At 46.6% G+C, this 26272-nt stretch overlaps 1 protein-coding gene across 4 annotated transcripts in view; it reads left to right on the top strand.

Moving 5' to 3' along the window:
- The window catches only part of PEX1 (peroxisomal biogenesis factor 1), a 172564-nt gene that overhangs the window by 80082 nt on the left and 66210 nt on the right, over window positions 1-26272 (top strand). For all 4 annotated transcript variants that reach the window (XM_082257814.1, XM_082257813.1, XM_082257812.1 and 1 more), the window contains exons 7-11: window positions 56-175; window positions 1601-1704; window positions 9811-9899; window positions 17216-17348; window positions 18338-18434. In XM_082257814.1, the coding sequence (XP_082113940.1) occupies window positions 56-175; window positions 1601-1704; window positions 9811-9899; window positions 17216-17348; window positions 18338-18434 (543 nt within the window). The remainder of the gene's footprint in view (window positions 1-55; window positions 176-1600; window positions 1705-9810; window positions 9900-17215; window positions 17349-18337; window positions 18435-26272) is intronic.

Below are 26272 nucleotides of genomic sequence, written 5' to 3'. Positions count from 1 at the left end.
GTGAAATGCATTCTGCATGGTTGAACACCATTATTTTCTTGTTTTTTAAAGGTAGAAACCATTACAACAGAAAATATAAGATCTGCATTGAAAAAATGGCTTCAATCTTCTGGTTCCTCATCATTACCTTGGATATCAGGAAGAACAGGCAATGTACAGCTCTCCATTAATGAAGGCAGGTATCAACAAAGATCATTAATATATGGGTGTGTATCTAATCCAATCTAGTAGCCAGCAAGAACCTTTAAGTAGCTGAGAAACTTAAGCTGGCCAGAGATGGTTCAAATCTTGGCCAGTTCAACAGGGACCGGGTGAGATTTGGCAGGCTGATTGTACCCAAGGGGATCGACCGACCAACTTGGGTACAACCAGCCTGTCTGATTTTTCATGCGATTATTGCAGTTATCAATGTGTACGGCTCCTTCTCCCCGGCGGGAGAACGCAATAGCTCCACGGGAAGGATTCACTCATCAGCACCTGTCTTTTGCCGGCTTGAAACAGAGTATACATGCACAGTTTTTTTTGTTTGTTTTTTGTTCAACCAGTGGGTTGAACAAAAAAAAAAAAAAAAAGACATCCCTGCTTCTACACAAGCGATGTAGATGCAGGGATCTCCCCCACTGTGCTATTTTTATTCAGTCAGAATACACAGGTCAGCGCTGCATCCATTGGCTGCAAGTAAGAAATGGTATGTATCAGCGCTGCTCAAATAAATATGTGCAAGATACAGTGCTATAAATATATGTCTCAGTTTCAATAAATAACAAATAATTGTGCTATCAAATAAAGTGCTATACCGTGCTATCACAATAAATAAATCCAAAAAATATATATATATACGGTGTAAACTTATATCATATATTAAGCAAAATCAATAAATTTATTTAAATTTATAAAGTGTCCAGTGCTCTTGTGGCAAATAAAGAAATACATCAATCCTCTTCATAAAAAGGTGCTCAGTGCTTGTCTTGTGACAATAAATAAATCAATCTTCTTCACAAATAAGTGCACAGTGCACTTCGAAGGAAGATAGACTATTTGGATGGATTCACATAAAATGCACATAACATAACATTTGCTGATAGAGGAGACAAAATACAGCCATATGAGGTGCATTTGAAAAAGAGCCATTAGAGACAATTTGTCAACCAAAGCCTGGAATGTAGCCTTCGATGTTGGATCAGTGAACTTACTGTTGGAGTTTTACTGGTGGAAATTGAAGGGGACCGCGTGCCATTCCTGTGGAGGGAGAGGAGGATCTTACCATAAGAGTGATCTGTTATGCCTGTTATGACTTCTGTGATGGAAGTCATTCATTTCTGGTAAGAGACAGTGTGAACAGCTCCCTGGTGGTGGTTCTCTGGGCTTGCGGACTCTTTCACTTGTGTGCATTTTGAACACTTATGGACTGTGATATTTCCTCATATATGGACAATATATGATATATTTGATTATATGATAATTCTATTACATACTGTGCAGATCGGCGGATCGATCCCCCGCTGAGATAAACGGAGTCTGTCCGGCGGACGGGCTGTGTGAAAGGGGCCTTAGCCTTTAGAACCACTTTAACCATGGTTTGTTTTTGTGTCCTGTACAGATGTGTTGGAGTTCTCATACAGTTTGGATGACTCGATTGAGGAAGCAAACCAGGATCAAGTCTACATCATGCACCCAACCCAGCTACAGAAAACTAAAATTCATGTAAATATCATGTAAGATCCTTTTAATGAATGGCATATAGATCAGTAGGGGCCTGTGTCGATGGCTTTGAGTTTGTGCCCATTGGCAAATGCAACATTCTTTTGAGGCACTTCTGAGATCATTCAGACTTCATTGACAGGTACATATGACCTGCAGTTGACCTGCTTCTGAGCTGCCTTTGATCTGCTTTAAGCTGCCTCTGTATTCCCATAGATTTGTATGGTAAGAGAAGCAGTTCTGATGTGAAAAAAAGCCCATCGACACTGGCCATTATGCTGATTTGCAAGTAAAGGAGTTACAAGTGCCAAAGAAAGCCTTATGCCCTGCTGAAGGATAATGATTGTGTTTTTGAATTCATAATTACTTCTTGGTTATTAGTGTTTCATATTACCTTGGTACAGCTGCAGACATTTTCTGGAAAGGAAATATATCGGGTTTTAGATCTGTAAAGTCACCAAATACTGCTGTTTGCATCACAGGACAGTACAACACACGCCTAAATGCTTGCTGTCCCAAGGGTAAAGCTGGGCATACTCTATTCCAAATTTGTCTATTTCCTGGGGAATCAAATTCAAATTTCACATAGTGTGTGACCCTGTTGGCAGCTTCACAGCTGATATCCTTCGATTGAAAAATTGTTCCTGAACAACAGCTGCATCCACTGTTCTTGTATTCTGATAGCCACTGGTTCCAGCTGTCAGAATACAATAACTGCATTGGGAGATTCTACCATCTAAGCTGAATGGAGGCTGAACAGAAAAATCTAGTAGTGTATGGCCAGCTTAAGAAGAAGAAGGATTGTAAACCAAGGCCAGCATGGTGATGCACCCACAGTGGGGCATGTTGGACTCCCAAGAAGTTGGTTGGGTAATGGTGGGCGTCATTCAGTTTGGAAGAGTAGTGGCACTGGATCATAGTACTGTGAATCTGCAGGGACAGCTCAAGTCAGGAGGGGGGTAAATCTCTTCAGCGGGGGCCCACAAACAGCAATAAAAACATAATTTCTCTTTTGTTCATTGACGGACACAGCTCCTTATCTTCTTAACCATTGGGTTATACTGCTAGCTACAGGAGTAGCACACTAGGCAGAAAAAAAGTCTGGCTACGCCTATGGGCAGTCCCGGGGGTAAACTCTCTCTCTCTGCTTTAGGTACTCTGTTTTTTCTGCCTAGTTAGGAGTAAGGACCTAGTTCCTTGTTGGGATCTCTGGTCCTGGCAATTTTTTCTTTTTAGATAGATTTTTTTTTCTCCTGGATTTCTTAATGTGAGATCTACAATCAACTGCCAGACTGGGCAACGGGCTGGATAATCTAGATACAGTGGTCACCCCAGTCTGGCCAGAGAGTGCGCGCAGACCTCAACTCTGCGCTAGGTCGGCCGGGACATAGCCCCACCGGACAGAAGCTGGCCTGTGAGTTAAACGCCTCGCGAGGTCGCATACGACCAGGTCTTGGCCCGAGTTGCAGCGCTCCTCCTGGCCGACAGCCCCCCATTTCGATGGAGAGAAGGTTCTGTCTGGAGTGGTGCCCACCTGGTTCCAGGTATGTTAAGTAACTGTCCCTCGGAGGGTTTTAGGGTGGACGTGGGTCCTTCCATGGGACAGTCGGACCCCCTGGCTCCCCTCCTTGCCGTTAGGCACCCCCCTCGATCTGGTGGTCCCTGTAGGCCATCTCGCCCCCCATTCTCCCCCCCCCTTCACTGACACTGGGGCTGTGGGGTGGCCTGGTCCACCACCTATGGTGGGGGCAGAATGCTATGCTGGCGGAGGGGGGGGGGTGCATCGCCAGCGACCGGGCGTTTGGCTATGGGGCGGGGCTGTACCTGGTGGGATCTCCTGCCAGAATCCCCCTTCCTGCCTGTGCCATTTTCTAAAGCTTAGGGATCCCTCCTAGGTCCCTGGGAGCCTCATGGTGCCGCGCGGGGCTGACATTTTCTTGTAGCCTGTGTGCTTAATGCACGGCGGCGATGTTTGTGTAGTCCGGCGGCCATTTTTCTGTTGTTTGCCATTGAAAATAGTGGCGGCAATGACAGTGGAGCCCTCTGGGTGGCGATTTCGGTGGTGGGAGCCCCTCCTCATCCCCTAGTGCTGACTGCTGGATCTTTTCATTTCCTGTTCGCCGTTCATGCAGTGCAGATTCTCCTGGTAGCTGCAGTGCCTGGTTTCTGCGGGGTGGTGAGTCTGGTGGTGTCCTCTCTCTACTGAGGATTGATTGGTGCTCGGGGGCTAGCAACCGGGAGGGTTGTCCCTTAGCAGTGTTTTACACTTTCTTTGTGGTGCTTCCCCTGGTGATTCATGGAGTCTTTGAAGCACAGAATTGTCACTAAATAGTGGGGACGACCAAAGCGTTCCATTGGGGTCCCTAAGCGACTTTATTTAGGCGATACCCCTATGAGGAGTCCCTTCTTAAGAAGTGGACTGTTCCACCTGTGGTAGACACCCCAGTTTCCAAATTATACAAGGCAACCATGATTCCGGTTGAAGAGTCCCCGGCCTTTAAGGACCCGGCTGACAGGAAGGCGGAGGCTGTGGCCCGCAATATGTACACCCTGGTTGGTTTGGCACTAAGGCTGATATTCACCTATGCCCTGGTGTTGCAGACTCTGACCATAGACTAGAGTTTAGTGCCGTGACCTGGATGGGGAGTAGCTCCCCCCCCCCGCCTTTGCTGAGCTGGCGGGCCAGCTGGTCCAGAAACAGCAGTTTAATGTGTCTTTGGATGCGGCTCTCCTAGCGGCTCAGCTCTCTGTTTCGGCAGTGGTCCTTCAACGTGTCTTTTTGGCTCAAATGCTGGTCTGCGAACCAGACTTCTAAAAAGGCCTTAACTGATCTTACCCTTAAAAGAGATCGCCTGTTTGGGGCTACCCTGGATGACATCATTAAAGGTCTCACGGGGAGGAAGAGTACCTTTCTTGCGCAGGCTACTAGGGGCAAGGACCCTCGTCGTAGACATGGGCCCTCCTCTGGAGGATCCAAGCGAACGTGGTCTGACAAGTCAAGTGCGGGCTTCTCCAGACCCGCGGACAAGGCCCCTTCAGCATGATGTGGGCCCTCATCTGTATCTGGGGTAGGGGGACGTCTTCGCCGGTTCCCGGACCCGTGGACTTTCCTGGTACAAGTCAGGTGGGTCCCCGAGGTAATTCGGTCCGGCTACAAGATCGAGTTTCGTTCTTACCCTCTGGTAAGGTTCTTCCTTCCAACGTGCGACTGTCCCTATTCTGCTTACAGGCTCTTTTTGGGGCAGTGCAAGACCTTTTACTTTAAAGGGTGATGGTCCCGGCTCCGACTTCTTCGGAACGTTTTCAGGGGTTTTACTCAAACCAGGAAGAAAGGCAGGGTGCGTACAATTGTGGACCTCAAGGTGCTGAACTGCTTTGTGTGGGCGCAGAAGTTCAGAATGGAGTCCGTTTGCACAGTGGTGGCTTTCCCTGCATCAGGGGGATTTTTCTTGCCTCCATCGACATCAAGGACGCTTACCTACACATTCCAATATGTGTCGGTCACCAGCGCTTCCTCCATTTTGCCGTGGGATAGGATATCAGTTTATGGCGTTACCCTTTGATCTCGCCTCTGCTCCTCGGGTCTTCACAAAAGTGTTGGCCACGGTGCTAGCATTGTTAAGTCAATGGGGATCGCGGTACTGGGCTACTTGGATGACCTCCTTCTGCGAGCAGAGTCTTCTAGTGCTCTGGTGGAAAACCAGGAAATCACCATACAAGCTTGAGGGTGTTTGGCTGGATTCTTAATTTTCAGAAGTCTGCTCTGGTTCCGTCCACAAAGCTGGATTATCTGGGTCTGACTCTGGACTTGACCTTAGCCAGAGTGCTCCTTCCTCTGTACAAACTCCAGAAAGTACAGGCTGTAATTCGTCTCCTGATGTCCAGCAGATGGTAATCCCTCCGGACTTGCATGCGGGTGCTGGGCCTGAGGGTGCTTACCTTTGAGGCGGTTCCATTTGCACAGTTCCCTGCGAGGTCCCTGCAAGGGAGATTCCAGCCAAATGGGACAAGACTCCGCAGTCTCTGGACAATCAGATCCGGCTGAGCCGGGGAACGAAAGAGTCCCTGATATGGTGGCTTCGTGCTTCGGCTGGGCAAATCCTTCCTCCCCTTGTATTGGACAGTGGTTACCATGGATGCCAGCCTGTCTGGCTGGGGAGACTCCCTCTGCAAAATTTCTACTCAGGCGGTCTGGACACTTGAAGAGTAAAGACTACCGATCAATGTCTTGAACGGATCGTCTTCAGGGATGTCCAGTGCACATTCAGTCGGACAATGCCACGGCCGTGGCTTACGTCAATCACTAGTGGGGCACAAGAAGTGTCCTGGTGGCTCTGGGGGTAGCTGGCATTCTAAGGTGGGCAGAAAGGCTTGTTCCAGCCCTCTCTGCCGTACACATTCCTGGGGTGGAAAACTGGCAGCCAGATTACCTCAGTCAGCAGGCGTTGGACCAAGGGGAGTGGTCCATTCATCCGGAGGTGTTTCATTAGCTGTGTCTCCGATCTGTTGGCGTTTCGGTTCAACAGAAAGGTGCAGAGGTTTGTGGCTCAGTCAAGGGATCCACTGGCGGACGCAACAGACATAGTTACATAGTCAGGTTGAAAAAAATGACACAAGTCCATCTGGCTTTACCAATAAAAAACAAAAAACAGTAAAGAAAACCCACCCATACAATCCCATATACACAATCCTATACCCGCAGTCGATCCAGAGGAAGGAGAAAAACCCCAGCAAAGCATGATCCAATTTGCTACAGCAAGGGAAAGGTATTCCTTCCTGTTCCCCCGAGCGGCAATCGGATATTCCCTGGATCAACTTTACCTATAAATATTAGTACCCATTTATATTATGTACACCTAGGAAAGAATCCAGGCCTTTTTTAAAGCAATCTAGTGAGCTAGCCAGAACCACCTCTCGAGGGAGTCTGTTCCACATTTTTACAGCTCTTACGGTGAAGAAACCTTTCCATATTTGGAGACAAAATCTGTTTTCCTCTAGACGTAAAGAGTGCTCCCTTGTCCTCTGTGTTGACCCTAAAGTGAATAACTCAACACCAAGTTCACTATATGGACCCCTTATGTATTTATACATGTTGATCATATCCCTCCTCAATCTCCTATTCTCAAGAGAGAATAAATTCAGTTCCTCTAATCTTTCCTAATAGCTGAGCTCCTCCAAGCCTCTTATCGCGCCTAGACGCGCTGGTGGCCCCATGGGGTCAGTATCATCTGATCTATGCCTTCCCTCTTCTCAAGCTTCTGCCCAGACTCCTACACAGGATCGAGGCAGAAGGGATTCCGGTCATCTTAGTGGCTCTGGACTGGCCTCGCCTGGCTTGGTACGCCAATCTGGTGCGGCTGGTCGCCATCGTTCCTTGGAAGCTTCCTTTCAGGGAGGATTTGCTGTCCCAAGGACTGATCATCTATCCTGCTTTAGTCGCTGGCTTTGACGGTTTGACTGCTGAATGCCAGGTGCTAAAGGAAAGAGGTTTGTCTGAGTCAGTGATTCCTACGTTGTTAAAAGCTAGGAAATCTATTTCTAGGAAGATATTCCATCGTACGTAGAATATGTACATTGCTTGGTGTGAGTCTCTTGGGGTTCACCCTTGCTCCTTCTCGGTGGCTCAGATCTTAACCTTCCTTCAATGTGGGGTTGAAAAGAAATTGGCCTTGAGTACCATCAAGGGCCAGGTATCAGCCTTGGTGTTTTTTTTTTTCCAACGACCTTTGGCCACACAATCCCTGGTGCATACTTTTCTTCAGGGTGTCCGACATTTGGTTCCTCCAGCGCGGTCTCCGTTGCCACCTTGGTATCCTAATTTGGTGCTTTCAGCTCTACAGAAGCCTCTCTTTGAAAATATTTGGTAGATTCCCCTGCTTACGCTGTCCCAGAAGGTGTCAGAACTGGCGGCGTTATCCTGCCGTTCACCTTATTCATGATTCACAAGGATAAGGTGCTTCGCCCCTGTCCGTCATTCCTTCCTAAGGTGGTCTCTGACTTTCATTTGAATGAAGACATTGTGTAGCCTTCCCTGTGTCCAAGGCCTAAGCATTCAAAGGAAATTGCCTTGCATGCCTTGTGGTCCGGGCAATTAAGGTGTATCTGACAGCTACAGAGTCTTTTAGGAAGTCAGACTCTCCATTTGTGCTCACGGATGGACCTCGAAAAGGCTTGTCCACTTCCTCTGTGACCATTTCCAGATGGATCAGACAGACGATGGTTCAGGCCTATTCCATCGGGGGTCAGGTTCCTCCTTTTCCTGTCAAGGCACACTCTACTAGGGCGCTTAGTGCCTCCTGGGACTTCCGTCATCAGGCGTCAATGACGCAGGTTTGCAAGGCAGCCACCTGGTCGTCTGTGCACACTTTTACAAAATCTTTTTGAAGTGGATGTGTTGGCATCTGTGGATGCTTCCTTTGGCCGCAAGGGTTTGCAGGCTGCTTTTTAAGAGGACCTGATCCTCTTTGAATGTGTATTGTTTTTTTTTTTCAGGTGGGTTTTTCCAGTTGTTTTGGTTGAGCCCCTGTTGCCTGGTTGGCTACTGTTTAGCTTTGGGAATGTTTTCCTGTTTCCCACCCCTCATGTTTAACACTGCTTTGGAATGTCCCAATGGTCAAAAATGACAGGAGCTGTGTCCGTCAATGAACGAAAGAGAAAATTAGACTTTTGACTGTTAAATCCATTTCTCTGATGTTCATTGACAGACACAGCACCCACCCCTCTGCGGAGTTATAATTCTCCTGACACTGCTTGTTACAAAACTGAGTGACTATAGCTTGAAGAGGGAGTATACCTCTGGGACTGCCCATGGGTGTAGCCAGAAGTTTTTCTGCCTAGTGTCCTACTCCTGTAGGGGGCAGCATAACCCAATGGTCAGGAATGACAGGAGCTGTGTTCGTCAATAAACATCAGAGCAATGGATTTTACGGTAAGTAAAAAATCAAATTTTTGCTTGCACGTGATTGAATGATGGAAGTCAGCAGAGCTGCTCATTCACTAAGCTCTGGAGCAACTGCACTTTGCAAAGTGCACAGTCTATTTGTCTTTAATAAATCAAAATCTGCGAGTGGAAATCAGCTGAGACCAGGATGGGAGGGGAAATCATCCAAAGAATAGACCTGATCCAGTGGAAATTACCAAAATTAGGTTTACCTCAAAAGCTCAGTATACATACACACATGGGTTGATTTACTAAAGGCAAATAGGACTGTGCACTTTGCAAAGTGCAGTTGCCCTCTGCAAGTACAGTTGCTCCAAAGCTTAGTAAATGACGTAAAGCTTCACTTTGCAAAGAATACAAAATCACATGCAAGGAACATAAAAAAAAACAGCATTTTTGCTTGTACTTGATTAGATGATGGAAGTCAGCAGAATTTCTGCTCATTTACTAAGCTCTGGAGCAAATGCAGTCTTTTTCCCTTTAGTAAATCAGCCCCACGGTTTTTTTTCCTTCAGCCACCGGGTGCACAAAAAAAAAAAACTGAAAGATCCCTGCAAAAACATAAGCAGCATGGGTCTCTCCCCCTGTGTCTTTGTATTCTGGCAGGGTGCAAGCTCTGATCAAATGCTGGTTTTCCAGCAGGACCGTCCAACAAAAGGAGGTTGTTAGAGCAGCTTCTGTTGAACATAGAAGAGTACACACATACAGAAGGTCGTCTGGTTGCTGCTGATCTTTTGGTACGTGTGTACCTGGCTTTACTTACCTTTCACCTCTTGCTGTTTGTCTGGGACAGGAAGTAGATGAAATCTTCCCAGCAGGGTCACATACAGCAATGACAACACCTGACAGAGGCTCTTGTCATCTCCCCCTCTATCCATAACCCAAAAAAACATTTTTGATGGAGTTCTATGTTAAATGTACCAAAAACATTGATTTGCTGTTGTAACTGGGGCTATAAGAAATTAAATACACAGATGAATTGTATTCAGTTGTAGCAAACCGTGCTTATTGTTCTTGGGTTACCAATATCACCTAACCAAGTAAACAAATAAAGAATACTTGTTATTCTTATACTATTCATATACTTGTAACATGTTATTCCTTTATTATATTATTGGCATAGTGAGAATTTCTCCAATTATTATGTGGTCTCCTTCTAATTTCTCTAGGTTGATATGGAGTCTAAGCCATCTGAGGATCCCCCAAAAACTCCACAAGCTGACCTAAGCCTCCCATACTTGAAGATGAATAAACTAGGGTATGCATAACACTTATCTGAAATATATTATTACAATGAGCACATACAATTACTTTTCCAAACCTCAGTTTGTTAGAGGTTCAGCCTACCCTTCAATTAAAGTAAATGTAATGACTGAAGGTTACCTTCATATATTGCATGCATGAATGTAAAAAATCTTCACTATGCAGCTCTCCCCACAGCCCCCCTCTAATGCTTAGAGCTCGCTATCAATCCAACAATGTTCACGAGAGCAGCTGCTGTCCCGGGTCTCTGCCTCCTCATTGGCTCCTGCTGCTCTCAGTAACAGCCGGAAAGGAGGGGGCGGGGCTGAGGCCCTTTTTGTGTTTCTCATGAACTCACAGCGGGGCTCAGGAGTGAGCATGCACATGTGCCCCCATAGCAAGCAGCTTGCTATGGGAGCACTGGGAGAAGTGGAGGAGCCAGGAGCTCCAACAGGGGACCCCAGAGGAGGAGGATTGGGGCTCCTCTGTGCAAAACCATTGCACAGAGCAGAGAGGAATATAATGTTTATTATTTAAAAAAATATTGTACCTTTTTAATATCATTTTAAATCACCTTTAGGGGCCATTGTAAATGTTTCCACGCTCCCTGTTAGATTTTGTATTTATTTTATATTATGAAGAATGTAACAGGAAGGCCTGGAACACACAAAAACTCCCAGGTTATTAGAAACAGAGTCAGGAATTATGGCAGAGAGACCTTACTGTTGGAGTATCGAAGCTACACTATATTGTTAAAAGTATTGGGACACCTGCCTTTACACACAGATGAAATTTAATGGCATCCCAGTCTTATTCCGTAGATTTCAATATTCAGTTGACCCACCCTTTGTAGCTATAACAGCTTTAACTCTTCTGGCAAGGCTGTCCACAAAATTTAGAAGTGTGTCTATGGGAATGTTTGACTATTCTTCCAGAAGCGGATTTGTGAGGTCAGGCACTTATGTTGGACGAGAAGGCCTGGCTTGCAGTCTCCGCTCTAATTTATCCTAAAGGAGTTACATAGTTACATAGTTAGTGAGGTTGAAAAAAGACATCAGTCCATCCAGTTCAACCTATGATGTGTGTGTGTGTGTGTTTGCTATTAACCGTACATTGTATACCCCTGTATGTTGTGGTCTTTAAGGTGTCCATCTAATAGTTTTTTGAAACTATCAATGCTCCCTGCTGATACGACTGCTTGTGGAAGAGAATTCCACATCCTTACCGCTCTTACAGTGAAGAACCCCTTACGCACTTTAAGGTTAAACCGCGTTTCCTCAATTTTTAGTGAGTGGCCACGTGTCTTATTGTATCTCCTCTCTCTGAATAGTTTGTTCCTTATGCTCGGGTCGCCAGTACAGTATTTGTACATTGATATCATATCCCCCCTCAATCGTCTCTTCTCCAGAGAGAATAAGTTCAGTGCTTGTAGTCTTTCCTCATAGCTGCTGTCCTCCATTCCCCTAATTATTTTTGTTGCCCTTCTCTGGACTTTCTCCAGTTCCAGCACATCCTTCCTGAGGACCAGTGCCCAGAACTGGACAGCATACTCCAGATGTGGCCGGACCAGAGTCTTGTAGAGCGGGAGAATAATCTCTTTATTTCTGGAGTGAATCCCCTTTTTTATACAACCCAGTATTCTGTTGGCTTTGCTTGCGGCGGCTTGGCATTGCATGCCACTGCCAAGCCTGTTGTCTACCAGTACCCCCAAGTCCTTTTCCATCCTAGACTCACCCAGAGGTTCCCCCCCTAGTGAGTAGCTTGCTTTCTGGTTTCTGGCCCCCATGTGCATTACTTTACATTTTTCAACATTAAATCTCATCTGCCATGTAGTTGCCCACCCCGTTATTTTGTTCAGGTCCTCTTGCAAGGTTTCCTCATCCTGCATAGAAGATATTGGCATGCCTAATTTAGTATCATCTGCAAATACTGAGATTGTACTAGATATCCCCTCCTCTAGATCATTTATGAATAAATTAAACAGGATTGGTCCCAGGACCGAACCCTGGGGGACCCCACTTTCCACACCCGCCCAATCCGAGTACTCCCCATTAATCACCACCCTCTGTACTCTCCCCTGGAGCCAGTTCTCTATCCAGGTACTCACCTTATGGTCCATACCTACCTTCCTTAGTTTGTACAGTAAGCGTTTGTGGGGAACGGTGTCAAAGGCCTTTGCAAAGTCCAGATACACCACATCCACAGGCTTACCTTTATCTAGGTGGCAGCTCACTTCATCGTAGAAGGTTAATAGATTGGTTTGGCACGAACGATTTTTCATGAATCCATGCTGATTACTACATATAATACCGTTTTCATTACTAAAGTCTTGTATGTGGTCCCTTATCATCCCCTCCAAAATTTTGCAGACTACTGATGTTAGGCTGACCGGCCTATAGTTACCCGGGATATATCTCGGCCCCTTTTTAAATATTGGTACCACGTTGGCTTTTTTCCAATCAGCTGGCACCATACCCGTCTGTAAACTATCCTTAAAGATCAAGAATAATGGTCTGGCAATCACCTGGCTGAGCTTATTAAGAACCCTCGGGTGCAAGCCATCCGGTCCCGGGGATTTATTTATGTTAAGTTTCTCTAGTTTAGCTCTAAGTCTATCCTCTGTTAGCCATGGCGGCACTTCCTGAGGTGTATTATTTAGTTCGGCCTTACAAGCTAGGTTCGTGTAGCCCCCCGATTCTTTTGTGAAGACTGAAGAAAAGAAATTATTTAACACTTCCGCCTTTTCTCTGTCCTCGGTGGCCATTTTTCCTTTATCATCTTTTATGGGGCCAATGTGTTCTGACCTCGCTTTCTTACTGTTTATATACTTAAAGAACTTCTTGGGGTTCTTTTTACTCTCCTCCGCTATATGTCTCTCGTGTTCTATTTTAGCCGCCCTGATTTCGTCTTTACATTTCTTATTACACTCTTTGTAGTGCTTAAATGCTGCCAATGACCCCTCAGTCTTGTATTTTCTGAAGGCCTTTTCTTTAGCTCTAATATACATTTTTATGTTGGAGTTTAGCCACCCAGGGTTTAGTTTTGCTCTTTTAAATTTATTTTCCTGTGGAATGCACTGGCCCACCCCTTTGTTAAGTATGCTCTTGAAGCACTCCCATTTTTCCTCCGTGTTCTTTGTTCCCAGGGTTCTATCCCATTTGATATTTTCTAGCAGCGAGCGCAGTTTAGGGAAATTGGCTCTTTTGAAATTCAGTGTCCTTATATTACCTTTGTGTTTCCTATTACTGTAATTAATACTGAAACCAATTGACCTATGGTCACTGTTCCCTAAGTTGTCCCGTATTTCTATATCCGTGATCAGGTCTGTATCGTTGGTAATCAGTAGGTCAAGTACCGCATTGTTTCTTGTCGGTGCATTCACCATCTGACCCATGAAATTGTCCTGCAAAACATTTAGGAACTGCCGAGCCTTGGCTGAGTGCGCAGTTCCTTCTGCCCAGTCTATATCTGGATAATTAAAGTCCCCCATTATAATGACATTTCCCATCCTTGCTGCCAATCCTATCTGTAACATGAGGTCCGCCTCACCCTCCTCCCTCTGGTTGGGGGGCCTATAGCATACGCCCAATATTACCTTCCCCACCGTGCCTTCCCTTTGAAGCTCTACCCATAGGGATTCTGCCTCGTCCATAGCTCCATTATTAATATCATCCCTCATATTTATCTGTATGCTGTTCTTAATATACAGACATACCCCTCGCCCTTTTTTACCCTCTCTATCCCTGCAATGAAGGGAATACCCCTGAATGGTCGCCATCCAGTCATGAGAGCTGTCGAACCAAGTCTCAGTTATCCCCACAAAATCTAAGTCCTCCTCAAACATCAGCAGCTCCAGCTCTCCCATCTTGTTGGCCAGGCTTCTGGCATTGGTATACAAGCCTCGTAATTTTGATTGGTTACATTTATCCTCGTTTGATGTTTTTAGGCTGCTCTCTTGATTTTTCCCCATAGCCACCCTGGGTTTAGGAGCTCCGAACACCCTACCGCTAATGCCCCCATTTCTGCCCTCTGAAACTTGCTTTCCACTGGCTAATTCTACATCTGTACCCTCCCCCCCATTTCCTAGTTTAAAAGCCCCTCTAACTTTTTGGCCATCCTCTCACCCAGTACGGCTGCACCCACCCCATTTAGGTGCAATCCGTCCCTACCAAAGAGCCGGTGACCGACTGAGAAGTCGGCCCAGTTCTCCAGGAACCCGAAACCCTCCTTACTACACCAGCTCCTCAGCCACTCGTTAACTTCCCTAATCTCCCGCTGCCTCTCTGGTGTGGCTCGAGGTACAGGTAGTATTTCGGAAAATACTACCTTGGAGGTCCTAGTCCTCAACTTAGCGCCTAAGTCCCTGAAATCGTTTAGGACTCTCCGTCTTCCTCTGCCTATGTCATTGGTACCCACGTGTACCATGACAGCTGGGTCTTCCCCAGCCCCACCCAGTAATCTGTCCTCCCGATCCGCGATGTGCCGAACCCGAGCGCCCGGCAAACAACAGACTGTTCGGCACACACGGTCTTTGTCACAGATTACACTATCTGTCCTTCTAATAATTGAGTCCCCTACCACCAGCACCTGTCTTTCCTTTCCCTTTCTCCCGGCCTCACTGGAGGAGTTCTTCCCCTGGCAGCTAGGGGCGTCACTCTGCTCCAGCAATGCTGGTCCCTGACTGGTTTCCCCAACATCACACAACGGGGCGTATCTATTGGGGTGCTCCAGCCCAGGATGAGCCTCCTTGCCTTGTTCCCTTCTACCCCTCCTAACTGTCACCCCTCTAAACTGCTCTGATGCCTGCACCTCCAATACTCCGCCCACCTCTGTGCAGACCCCTGTCTGCACCTGACTGGTACAATCCTGGCTCTCCTCCGGTATGGACATTCGTCTCAGTGTTGCCAGCTGCTTCCCTAGATTCAGGACCTGAGCTTCCAGGGAAGCAACGTGCTTACATTTTGCGCATTTGTATTCGCCCTCGATCACATGTCTGAGGAACGCATACATATCACAAGATGTACACTGAGTCGCATCTCCACACCCGCCGGGCATTGTACCTACTAATCTAATCTAATGGGGATTCAGCGATTTAAGTCTATCCTATGTGGCTATTTCCTAGCTTCCTAACGCTACCTTCTCACCCTCTGGTGTTCCGCTACACTCGCTTGACACTCAGTTGCACAACACTCACAATCTCACAGCCCGGTCAGACGCACAACACTAAGTCGCACAGCCCGGTCAGACGCACAACACTGAGTCGCACAGCCCGGTCAGACGCACAACACTGAGTCGCACAGCCCGGTCAGACGCACAACACTCAGTCGCACAGCCCGGTCAGACGCACAACACTCAGTCGCACAGCCCGGTCAGACACACAACACTGAGTCGCACAGCCCGGTCAGAAGCACAACACTGAGTCGCACAGCCCGGTCTGACGCACCACCCTGAGTCGCACAGCCCGGTCTGACGCACAACACTAAGTCGGACAGCCCGGTCAGACGCACAACACTAAGTCGCACAGCCCGGTCAGACGCACAACTCTGAGTCGCACAGCCCGGTCAGACGCACAACACTAAGTCGCACAGCCCGGTCAGACGCACAACTCTGAGTCGCACAGCCCGGTCAGACGCACAACACTGAGTCGCACAGCCCGGTCAGACGCACAACACCGAGTTGCACAGCCCCGTCAGACGCACAACCCTAAGTCGCACAGCCCGGTCAGACGCACACACTCAGTCGCACAGCCCGGTCAGACACACAACACTGAGTCGCACAGCCCGGTCTGACGCACCACCCTGAGTAGCACAGCCCGGTCAGACGCACACACTCAGTCACACAGCCCGGTCAGACGCACAACACTAAGTCGCACAGCCCGGTCAGACGCACAACACTAAGTCGCACAGCCCGGTCAGACGCACAACACTGAGTCGCACAGCCCGGTCAGACGCACAACACTGAGTCGCACAGCCCGGTCAGACGCACAACACTGAGTCGCACAGCCCGGTCAGACGCACAACACCGAGTCGCACAGCCCGGTCAGACGCACAACACCGAGTCGCACAGCCCGGTCAGACGCACAACCCTAAGTCGCACAGCCCGGTCAAACGCACAACACTAAGTCGCACAGCCCGGTCAGATGCACAACACTGAGTCGCACAGCCCGGTCAGACGCACAACACTGAGTCGCACAGCCCGGTCAGACGCACCACCCTGAGTCGCACAGCCCGGTCACCAGTCACCAGTCGCAGGGATGCTCACCAGTCGCAGGGACACTCACCAGTCGCAGGGACACTCACCAGTCGCAAGGATGCTCACCAGTCGCAAAGATACTCACCAGTCGCAAGATACTTACCAGTCGCAAGGACACTCACCAGTCGCAAAGATACTCACCAGGTACTCACAGAGCCTCAGTCAGTGTTCAACCTCAGTCACCAGTCTTGTGTATGTGTCCCTTTAAGCCTGTCACTTGCAGTTCCTGACCTCCTCCCTCAGGCGGTCAGTCTTCTACCCAAGCTCCTTCCTTTGTCACTTACCGATCAGTCTCCCCTCAGCTCCTCTCCCTGCCAATGGCCAGGTCAGGTATTGTATGTCTCCTCTGCCCTCTCTGTCTGCCGCCCGCTCTTGCAGGGGGGGGGGGGGTGTGGTGCTTGGAGTTCTATCAGGTATAGGTCAGGACTCCACCTCAAACTTTGTGCACTGGTCCAAATCATTCGGTGGAGGGGGGATTATGGTGCAGGGTTTTTTTTCAGGGGTTAGGCTTGGCCTCTTAGTTCCAGTGAAGAGAACTCTTAAGGTGTCTTGTTCCCAACTTTGTGGAAACAGTTTGGGGATGGCCTCTTCCTGTTCCAACGTGACTGCGCCATCAGTGCACAAAGCAAGGTTCATAAAGACATAGATGAGCGAGTTTGGGGTGGGGGAACTTGACTGGCCTGCACAGTCCTGACCTCAACCTGATCAAACACCTTTGGGTTGAATTCGAGCGCAGACTGCGAACCAGGCCTTCTCGTCCAACATCAGTGCTTGATCTAACAAATGTGCTTCTGGAAGAATGGTCAAACATTCCCATAGACACACTCCTAAACTTTGTGGACAGCCTTTCCTGAAGAGTTGAAGCTGTCATAGCTGCAAAGGGTGGGCCAACTCAATATTATACCCTACGGACTAAGACTGTTTGTATACGTTAGTGTGATAGTTACAAGCTCATTAAAAAATAGCCTGTTAAAGCGGAACTCCACCCAAAAGGGGAAGTTCTGCTTTAAGGACTTGTTTCAGCAATATATATATTTTTGTATATAAGTACAGAAGATAACGCATATGTTTATATTCTAGAGGTGTTGATGACTTGCTCTTATCCTGCTATGATCATATTATTCATTGTTTAATGGGACGTCCATTATCAAGACAACTAGTCTCCACAGCTTCAGGGCTCCGGAGTGGAGCCATCCTCCTTTCTGGACCAAAGGTATCCATGCACTTCCATTTTTTTCCCTAAAATCTGTTTTCTAGAACATGGCAATATTACTATCCTTCAGACTTTAGGGGTGCCAAACTGTGGTCCGTGGGAGTAGAAAATGTCCCGGCATAAGTGGGAGAAAACAATGCCCCATCTTTGAATAGTGCCCCTGACCGTTGGTATCATTAAGACTAATTGTGCCACTTTGTTGGAGTCAGTGAAAGTAATTATGCACCATTGTTGGTGTCAATGTATGGAACAGTGCCCCACGGGCTGGATAAAAGAAAGCAAAGGGTCGCATCTGGCCCCTAGTCCACAGTTTGCAGACCACTGTTCTAGAACATCTGTACAGCTAAAATGGAATTGAATTCTGAAAGCTGTGCCAAAAAAATAAAGAAAGCGGAGGGCAGAGGATTAGTCACTAGTATTGGATGTGGTCTCCCTGCCGCAAATAATTTCCCCATTACTGACTTACCATGCTTTGTTGTGCACCATGTGGGTTGATTTCCTAAAGGCAAATGGACTGTGCACTTTGCAAAGTGCAGTTGCACTCTGCAAGTGCAGTTGCTCCAGAGCTTAGTAAATAAGGTAAACTTTCACTTTATAAATAATACCCAATCACATGCAAGGGAAAAAAAATTGAATTTTTGCTTACACGTGATTGGATAATTGAAGTAATCAGAGCTCCCCCTCATTCACTAAGCTCTGGAGCAACTGCACTTTCAGAGTGCACAGTCTATTTGTCTTTAGTAAATCAACCCCCATCTCTATGTGTAGAGGCAGGGCTTTGCTTCCTCATGTCAGCCTCAAGCATGGAGAACAGAGAGAAACACAAAAGTAGCACTTACTGGATGCTTATTTTCAAAATAAGTTTTTATATAAGTAATGGAAAAAATTATACAAAAGAAGAGTTTATAGACTACCCCCAAAAAATAAAAATGATTGACTACCATTATAGTTTCTCACAAGATCTCGTAATTGTCATATATTTTTCTTAGGGCTGTGGAAAGACCACCATAGCAAGGGCAATATGTAAAGAAGCATCTGATAGCCTGGAAGCTCACGTGGAGGAAATTGACTGCAAGTTATTAAAAGGTACAATCATGTCTCACTATACTTTTATATGTGATGTTATGTATGTTGCTTTATTTAACCACTTTAGCTCTGCTCACTGTGCCTCTACTGCGGCACAGTGGCTCGTTATCGTCCAGCGACGTAGACCTACGTCGCTGGACTCCTTTCCCTGTAGGCGGCGCTCGCGCGCCGCCAGAGGCGCGCTCCCGCTGTTTTCATTCACAGCGGGAGTCGGGCCAGGGGAGGAGCGGCGGCGATCGGCGCTGCTCTTCCCCGATCGTCGGGGAATCGAGTTTGGAGATCCGCCCGCCTGTGTAAACAGAGTGGGCGGATCTCCTAAGTGACAGGGAGTGACAGATCGGAGTGTTCAGCATAGCTGAACATCCGATCTGTCCCTGACTCACTCAGTCACCTCCCCTCCCACACGTCAGTAAGCACCAGGCATACATTAACCCCCCCCCTCTCCAATAAAATTAACCCCTTCCCAGCTAGTGTCATTTTTACAGTAACAGTGCATATATATAGCACTGATTACTGCAGTAATGTCACTGGTACCCCCAAAAGTGTCAAAAATGTCAGTCAAGGGTCCGATCTCTCCGCCGCAATGTCGCAGTCCCGCAAAAAAAATCGCAGATCGCCGCCATTACTCGTTAAAAAAAAAACACCAAAAATGACAGAAATCTTTCCCTTAGTTAGTAAACGCAATAACTTTTGCGCAAACCAATCAAAATACGCTTATTGTGATTTTTTTTTACCAAACATAGGTAGCAGAAAACAAATTGGCCAAAAATTTAAAAAAAATTAGATTTTTACATATTTTTTGGGAGGAATTTCATATAAAAATTTTTTAAAATATTGTTATTTTTTTCAAAATAAAAGCTTTTTTTTGTTTATAGCGCAAAAAGTAAAAATCGCACAGGTGATCAAATACCACCAAAAGAAAGCTCTGTTTATGGGAAAAAAAGGACGTAAATTTCGTTTGGGTACGGCTTCGCACGACCGCGCAATTTTCAGTTAAAGTCGCACAGCGCCGAATCGCAAAAAGTGGCCTGGACGTAAGACAGCAAAATCCTCCGGTGGTAAAGTGGTTAAAGGGGAGCTGACTGAAATCAGTAGACTTGCTGTAGTTTCTAATAACCTATACCACCCACACCTGTGACTTATACCAGAAGGCTGCAGGCAAGAGGGGGGCAACCTCCACTCCGATTGTCTAAGCAATCTGAGCAGAAGGAAAATCAGATACCTATTAAAACTAGGTACCCACTCCCCCCAATAAAGATTTTTTTGTGCCAAACGTGGTAGACGAGGCAGGGAGAAGGGCATAAAGCGGAATTTCCACTTTAGGGTGAAATTTAGCTTCAAACCCCAAACCAAAAATGCTATATAGTGCAGTTAACCAGTCATTGGATGTGGTGGCTGGATTAGTTTCTCTTTCGTTCATTGACAGACACAGCTCCTGATTCTTCTTAACCATTGGGTTTTATTGCCCCCTACAGGAGTAGGACACTAGGCAGGAAAAAGCTTGACTGCGCCTATGGGCAGTCCCAGTGTGCATACACCCACTCTCCACTATAGGCACTCAGTTTTTTTTTGCCTAGTCAAGAGTAAGGACCTACTTGCTTGCTAGGATCTCTGGTCCTGGCGATTTTTTTCTTTTTAAATGACATTTTTTCCTAGCTTTGTTATTTTGTTCCTTTTGAGAATCTACAATCAATTGCCGGACTGGGCAATGGATTGGATAATCTAGATCCAGAGGGTCCCCCCAGTCTGGCCAGCGAGCTCATGCAGACTGCAGCTCTGCGCTAGGTCGGCCGTAACATAGCCCCACTGGATGAGGGCTGGCCTGCAAATTAAACATATCACGAGGATGCATACGACCTGGCCTCGGCCTGAGTAGCAGCGTTTCTCCTGGCCGACAGCACCCTCATTACGATAGAGTGGTGGTCTGTCTGGAGTGGTGCCCACCCTGTTCCTGGTATGGAAAGTAGCTGTCCCCCCTCTACTCCTGGAGGGTTTTGGGGTGGACGTGGGCCCCTCCCTGGGATGGTGGGACCCCAGGTACCCCTGCTTCCCCACAGCCCCTCTAAAATTTTAGGTGGTCACTGTGAGTTTTTGCCACATGCTTTAAAGGGGGGCTGGTTAGAGTTGCTGCTGACCGGGTTTTCCTGGTGCGCAATGGGGGGTTAAGCAGGGTTCCTTGCCACCCTAAGGGTTGGTGTCTAAAGCAGGTATGTCATCTGGGCTCCCTGCGGGGGTTGCTGGGCTGGGGAAGCGGATAGTTTAGCATCCGCGGGTACGCGCCTCACCGGCCGGATCCAGTCGAAAATTTAGGCCACGGCTTTGCGGCCTACTAGTCAGAAACTACGTGAGGCAGCCCCTGTGAGGATGGCTGAAGCCACTGCCTCCCATTTGGGCATCCACCCTCCCCTCCACTGCTCATGGGTGGTCAGCTCATCTGGGGCTCATGTCCAAGCAGCTGAGAGTAGTGATCGACGGATATCGTTTTTTGCCGATACCAATATTTTGGTCATCGCATATCGGTATCAGCCGATATTGGCCGATATTTTCTTACATTAAAAAAAACTAAAAGAACCCAAACCCCTCCTCTGCACTTAAAAGCATTCAAAACGCCAAGTTTGGCTGTTTTGGATGCTGTAATTATTTTTAATTTGGCGCCGAGTACCCGGAAGTGATGTCATGACGGGTTTTTACATGGAGACCTGATCAGAGCCGAACTCGGCTTTGATCAGATCTTCTCTTCGGCAGCCGTGCAGGCTGGTTGCCCGGGTCTCCCAGTGGGACCAGGGACCATGGCGAGCCACGGAAGGCGGCGGACGTCCCCTCCTGCTCCTTGTAATGACAGCTGAGCGGCTTCTCAGCCGCATCAGTTGTCATTACAAGACAGCCGACAGTCGGCTATGGTGCGAGTACAGAAGTTTTGCGTAGAGTTCATTCACACGGTAGTCAAGTGGATTTCTTCTCACTGAGAATGGGATGAAAATGGGAGAATGATCCACGGTCTCTAGAGGTGGTTTCATTCTCTGGCACTTTGACAAGGAAAATCCTTTCTCCCCCTGTACTGGACAGTTGTCACCGCAGATGCCAGCCTGTCTGGGTGGGGAGGTTTCCTCAGCAGAGATGTGCTCAGGGGGTCTGGACTGGCAGAGCCCAGACTGCCGTTTAATGTTCTGGAACTCCGAGCATTCAGCCTTTGTCTGGCTCATTAGAAAATTTGTCTTGAGGGGTGTCCGGTATGAATTCATTTGGACAATGCCACAGCCGTGGTCTGTGTCAATCACCAAGGGGGCACAAGTAGTGTCCTGGCGGCTCGGTAAGTAGCCGGCATTCTAAGGTGGGCTGCCACGACTCCTGTGCAGGATCAAAGCAGAAGGGATTCTGTCCAGACTGACCTTGCCAGTCGTTGTATGCCGATCGGATACGGCTGGTTGCCGATGCTCCTTGGGGGCTTTCTCTCAGGGAGGATCTGCTGTCACATATCAGGATATGACATATATGTCACATATGTCAAGATATTACATCCTGCTTTACAGTCGCTGGCTTTGACGGCTTGGCTGCAGAACGCCAGCTGCTGAAGGATGGGGGTTTGTCAGTGATTTGGTACGCTGTTGAAAGCTAGGAAATCTACTTCTAGGAAGATCTACCATTGTACGTGGAAGACGTACATTGCGTTTTGTGAGTCTCTTGGGGTTCATCCTCGCTCCTCCTCGGTGGATCGGATCTTAACCTTCCTTTAACGGGAGTTTGAACAAAAACTTGCCTTGAGTACCATCCAGGGCCAGGTATCGGCTTTGGTGGTCTTTTTTCCAACGACCTTTGGCCTCTAACTCCTTGGTGCGTACCTTTCCTTAGGGTGTCCGACATTTGGTTCCTTCAGTGTGGCTTTGTTGCCGCCCTGGGATCTTAATGTGATGCTTTCATCTCTACAAAAGCCTCCCTTTGAAAATATTCAGGAGGTATCTCTGCTCACGCTGCCCTGGAAGGTGGCCTTTTTTGGTGGCTATCGCCTCGGCGTGCAGAGTCGGAACTGGCGGCATTATCCTGTCATTCACCTTATTGGTGATTCACAAGGATAAGGTGGCGCTTCGCCCCTGTCCGTCATTCTTTCCTAAGGTGGTCTCTGACTGTCATTTGAATGAAGATATTGTGTTGCCTTCCCTGTGACCCAGGCTAAACATCCAAAGGAAATGACCTTGCATGCCTTGGATGTGGTCCGGGCAATTAGGGTGTACCTGGCAGCTACGGAGTCTTTTAGGAGGTCAGACTCTCTATTTGCGCTCACAGAAGGACCTCACAAAGGGTTGTCCGTTTCTTCTGTGACCATTTCCGGATGGATCAGACAGACGGTGGTTCAGGCCTATTGCATCAGGGGTCAGGTTCCCCCTTTGTCTATCAAGGAGCACTCTACTCGGGCGCTTAGTGTCTCCTAGGCTTTCTGTCTTTAAGTGTCAGTGACACAAGTTTGCAAGGCGGCCACCTTGTTGTTTTTGCACACTTTTACAAAATCTTTATAAAGTGGATGTGTTGGCATCTGCGAATGCTTCTTCTGGCCGCAATGTTTTGCTGGCTGCTGTTGAGAGGACCTGGTGCTCTTTGAGGGTGTATTGTGTGTTTCAGGTGAGCTCCAGTTGTTTATGGTTGAGCTCCATGTTACCCGGTTGGCTATGGTTAGTCTTGGGAGATTTTTTCCGTTTTTTTTTTTTCCACCCCTCATGTTTAACACTGCTTTGGGACGTCCCAATGGTTAAGAAGAATCAGGAGCTGTGTCCGTCAATGAACGAATGAGAAAATGGGATTTTTGACTTACCGTAAAATCCATTTCTCTGACGTTCATTGACGGATAAAGCACCCACCCCTCTGTGGAGTTGGCTTTCTTCTGACACTGCTTGTATCAAAACTGAGTTCCTATAGCTGAGTGTGGGTGTATACCCCCTGGGACTGCCCACAGGTGTAGTCAAGCTTTTTTCTGCCTAGTGTCCTACTGCTGTAGGGGGCAGTATAACCCAATGTTTAAGAAGAATCAGGAGCTGTGTCCATCAACAAACTTTAGAGAAATGGATTTTACGGTAAGTCAAAAATCCAATTTTTTATTTTTTGGGCTTTTTCTTCCTCTGATTTTAACTGGTAATCTGGCCAGTAACATACCACCTGTATTAGAGTGCCCCCACTCTAGATGAAGGTGCACAGGGGCACCTTTGAACAAAAGCATTGTTAATCGGGCTGGAGTGTTAAATGTATAAACATATTTAGATACACTATCAAAAGCAGTTACAGCAAACTGTTTTTTTTTTTCTTTTTGGAGAAAGGTTTTACAGGAATAAATGAAAGCTGATCATTGTAAGCACCCCTGTCAGTGGTAAATGGTTTGTCACATCCGTCAAACTGCTATATCAGCGGGATAACTAGGTGAAAAAAAAAGGGAAAGAAAACTTAAAAAAGGGAAGTAACGCAGCTGCCATATGTAAGACTTGGTAAACTGTAATATAATTAATGTTTGCTTTTGGGTTTATTACTGTTTGAATCCTTGGGGAGTATCCCATCAAAACTGAAATTCCTATTGCAGAGGATGCCTAAATTTGACTTTTATCTTACTGCAGACTTCTGGGAAAATCAGTGAAAATTACAGTGCTACAAATTAAAAGAAAACAAAATTTAATTTAATAACATTCAATTACAACATGGCTTGTGTAGCAATTATATATCTGATTTTTTTTTTTAATTTATGAAATTTTTTCCACAAAACTGAAGTTACCCTTTAAAGTTTTTATTTTTTTTTATGCAAGCAGTGTAAATACCTGGTTTTGACCTGATATCATTATCTTGCGGTCCATTCCAGAGTTTGTACAGCAGAGCTCAGAGAGTGGGAGAAGCTGCACAAAGAGCCAGTCAGGTGTGGTGCAGTGCAAGAAGCATGCTGATAGAGGGAGAGAGCATTGTGAAAGCAAGATAAGCTTCTTCTCCTGTAAGTGAAAGTAAAGGTACAGCAGAAAACAGTTAGGTCTCCTCTCTTGCCAGACAGGAATATGCTGTGTGACAGATCTGTTTAACCGCTTTAATACCGGACACTTTTAACCCCTTTCTGCCCAGGCCAATTTTCAGCTTTCACAGCTGTCACATTTTGATCGACAATTGAGCGATCATGCAACACTACCCATATAAAATGTTTATCATTTTTTTTTTTGGTGGTATTTAATCACCACTGGGTTTTGTTTTTTTTTTTGATAAACAGAAAAGACTGAAAATCTTTCTTGGTTTCTGTTATAACATTTTGCAATTAACCTTTTTTCATAAATTTAGATCAAAATGTATACTGCTACATTTCTTTGGCATAAATACCCCAAATCAGAGCCTAATTTTTAGTCTATAGGAAAGTTATAGAGTCCACAAACTATGGTAAATATATATATATTTGGGATCGACCGATTATCGGCAAAGCCAATATATCGAGGGCTGATCTGCACTTTCCCCGATATATCGGAATCGGCCCCTGAGGTGACCTATATTGCCAATATTTCGGAAAGTGCTATACCGGAGTGATGCCTGCAGCTAGAGGCATCACCCCGGTACCGGCGTCCATAGCCGATGGTCGACTGTCTTGTAATGACAACCGATGCGGCTGAGAAGCCGCTCGGCTGTCATTACAAGGAGCGGGAGGGGACGTCTCCCCCCTCCCGTCGCCTTCCGCGGCTCGCCCGGGTCTCCCGTCCCACCGGGAGACCCGGGCAACCATCCTGCACAGCCGCCGAAGAGAAGACCCAATCAAAGCCGCATTCGGCTCTGATCGGGTCTCCGTGTAAAAACCCGGAAGTGATGTCATGACATCACTTCCGGGTACTCGGCGCCAGATTCAAAATTATTTCAGCATTCAAAACAGCCAAACTTGACGTTTTGAATGCTTTTAAGTGCAGAGGAGGGGTTTGGGTTATTTTAGACCCCCAGACCCCTCCACAACAGTACCTGTCAAAAAAAAATATATTTTTTTGATGTACGAAAATATCTGGCGATACTGATATGCGATTACCAAAATATCGGTATCTGCAAAAAAAAAAAAAAAACGATATCAGTCGATCACTAATAAATGTATGAATATCAATCCTTATGTACTGACAGCCTATCTCATTTCTTGTGGCCCGAAAATGTCAGGCTAGTAAAAATATCCCTCAAATGACCACTTTTTGGAAAGTAGATATTCCAAGGTATTCAGTAAGAGACATGGCGAGTATTTTGAAGTTGTAATTTTTGTCACAATATTTTGAAAAATTAAGAAATTAAAAAAAAAAAAAATTCACAATTTTTTAACATTTTTTTACACACTGTCACTAATGCAGTACAGCATCCTCATATAACTGGAGTGGCAGTGATCAGGGACATTGTTTGGTGAATATGTAAAGAAATGTATTCAATATTTTTTTTCTTTTGTTTACATTATTTATTTTTTTAACATACAGGGACACTAGTAACACTGTACTACTCTGGGTAGGTAAACAGAATTGTATTTTACACACTTATGAATGCTGTGAATTTAACTGTTATAAGTAACCATTTTTCTGAATGAAAACTATTCATTCATTCAGTGTTTACAGTGATTGGCCACAGTTAGTCACATGGTACAGATGGGCTGGGGTTGGCCTTGTCTGTACCATGTGATCACTGTGACCAATCACAGAGCTCATTAAAACAGTACACCTGAATGGCATTAAACTAAACCATTCATTGAGTACATTTGCCATGTGATCTGCTGTGATTGGCCACAGCGATCACATGGTATAGGCAGCGGATCGGTACAGTTATCTGTCATCGGTCATGTCTGGTGCACACGGCAGAGGACAGAACGCGCCAGA

This window comes from Pelophylax lessonae (genome assembly GCF_965119305.1).
Source record: "Pelophylax lessonae genome assembly, chromosome: 5".
NCBI lineage: Eukaryota > Metazoa > Chordata > Amphibia > Anura > Ranidae > Pelophylax > Pelophylax lessonae.
The sequence above is the reverse complement of the archived record's forward strand: the minus strand, read 5'-3'. Positions and strand labels throughout refer to the sequence as shown.